This window comes from Ictalurus punctatus, chromosome 29, assembly GCF_001660625.3.
Source record: "Ictalurus punctatus breed USDA103 chromosome 29, Coco_2.0, whole genome shotgun sequence".
In the NCBI taxonomy this organism is placed as follows: Eukaryota; Metazoa; Chordata; class Actinopteri; order Siluriformes; family Ictaluridae; genus Ictalurus; species Ictalurus punctatus.
Genome location: NC_030444.2, coordinates 437,522 through 439,735, shown reverse-complemented (window position 1 = coordinate 439,735; position 2,214 = coordinate 437,522). Strand labels below are relative to the sequence as shown.

At 40.9% G+C, this 2,214-nt stretch overlaps 1 protein-coding gene across 1 annotated transcript in view; it reads left to right on the top strand.

Annotated features, from left to right (window-relative positions):
- Positions 1 to 1,071: 1,071 nt before the first annotated feature.
- The window catches only part of pi4k2b (phosphatidylinositol 4-kinase type 2 beta), a 5,918-nt gene continuing 4,775 nt past the window's right edge, over positions 1,072 to 2,214 (top strand). Inside the window, exon 1 of the mRNA XM_017461130.3 lies at positions 1,072 to 1,564. Within this exon, the coding sequence (XP_017316619.1) occupies positions 1,249 to 1,564 (316 nt within the window). The 5' untranslated portion in view covers positions 1,072 to 1,248. The remainder of the gene's footprint in view (positions 1,565 to 2,214) is intronic.

Sequence of the window (2,214 nt, the reverse complement as noted above, 5' to 3'; positions counted from 1 at the left end):
TACTTTATAAAAAACAACAACCTTAATTTTAAAAAAATGTTTAATCTTATTTTTATTTGAGTTTGGAAATGAAAGATTTTTTTTCTGGAAGATAAATAAAGAACTAAAAATAACGTGAGTATACATTTTTCCTCAAATTAATTTCCCTTAATTTCATATTTTTCCATTAAAAAAGGATTTTAAGACATGCATGCTAAACTTGCTAGCTAGCTAACTTCGCCAACACCAGCGAAGATTGGATTTATGAGATATTTTCGTACGAGAAATTTCTTAACTTTCAAAAAAGTAAGTTATTTAAAGTTATTTATTCTGATTTTTTTAAAACAACTTTTAACCCCTTAAATGGAGGCTTCACAAGTTGTTTGTGTGATGAAGTACATCTTAAACCGTTTACCATCAAGCCCAGTTTTTCTAACCACACTCTTTAACGATGTGACGTTTCTTCTCTCTTTTTAAAATGTATTCCGACTTGCAATAGCAAGTATTGCTATGTGATTCTGTGGATCAGTAACAAACGAATAGAAAAATTCAATTCAACATAATGTTTTATTTGGGTTTTAAAACATTAGAACTGAAAATAAATAAATTAGGATTACTAAATGTTACATTTCAAAACTACTTGAACATTGAGTGTTTATTTATTTTAAACAAATTACAGTCTAATGAAGTTAAATGGGGGAAGCTTCCTCAATCCTGAACATGTGACGTTGTTTAATATTGATGTCATTTCTAAAGAATAATTCCATTTGTACTTTAACATGAACAATACCGTAGTATTAAAATTAAGATGATTTTACCACCTACATTTAGTCACATAAAAATATTCCCTATATGAAGGAAAATTCAGTGAGCTCACACGCTTAAGCGACAACTAACTAAGTACATTTTTATAGTCTTTAAAGCTTTTTAAACCCATTCCCTTTAATATTTTAATATGCTTGAACTCGGGTTAAATGTTGTAATATCGTTTATCTGTTTACCTCAGAGGATGAGGCAGTAATGGTGCGCGGCCCCTTTAAGAACTTTAAAACGCCCAATGAGGTGATGCAGTGGGCGCGCATGCGCATAAAAACGCAGGCCGTTTGGGCATGACGTGTCCGGAAGTGTTATTAGGAAGTGAACGAGCGTCTGAACAGCAGGTTGTCGTTAAATATGAAGCGCTGAGGGGGCCGACATTTGTATCATTATTATTATTAGTTAAGCCCCTTCTAGGCCGAAGCGCGTGCTGAGGAAGAGAAATAGTCAGCCATGATGTCGGAATGCGACCCCACCGACACCGAGAGCGCGAGCGCCGCCTTCAACGAGAGCCGCGTCCCGGAGCCGGGGTTACTGCGCGCGCTGCCCGGGGGAGCTCAGCGGATCTGCGGCTCTACAGAGTCCGTGCTCACGGAGCTGGAGGCGGAGGAAGAGGAGGAGGGAGAGGAGGAAGACGCGCTTCTGTTACCGGGACCAGCGACCTGCAGCTCGGCCTCATCCTCCCCGTCCCGCGCCGCCAGAGACAAGAGACCCAGAACCCGGAACCGACACAGCTCCTCCTCGGATAAAGAGAACCTGGCTTCTCCCGGTGAGAACGATCTCTCTCTCTCTCTCTCTCTCTCTCTCTCTCTCTCTCTTTGTTCAGCTGTAACACATCCGGGTTTTTCTTTCACATTCCTGACACCTTTGATGGTGTTAGTTAGGGAAGGTCACGTGACTCCATGACGTCACAAGTTCAACCTAATTATTTCATTGAGCAGAAGAACTCTAATCTAAACCTGAGCAAGAAAGTTAAAGCCGAGTTATTCCACTTCTCCAAACCCACACTTTAACCTGTTCATTAACGTGAAAAAACAAGAAGAATCATTTTAGGGGGAGAAAAAAGAAAAGAAAAAAATGTACAATATCCTGTGTCTATAAGTTTACACACCCCTAAACTAATCCCCAGTAGAAGCAGGTTTAGATTCCATCGCTCAGTGTTTCTGGGTGAGAGTCGATCAGTTTCGAGCGTCTTCACTTGGTAATACTTTGCCGTTCTTCCTTTCTAACGCCGGCTTTCTAACGCCGTCAGATCATCTGGACATCTCCTGTACACAACGCTCTTCTGATCACCACACAGATCTTTGATTGGATTTAGGTCTGGACTCCAAGGTGTTGGGCCGTTCCGACACCTTGAACGTGTTTAGGTGAAGCCGTTCCTTTGTAGATCTGGAGGTCTGCCACCACCGTGCTTCTCCA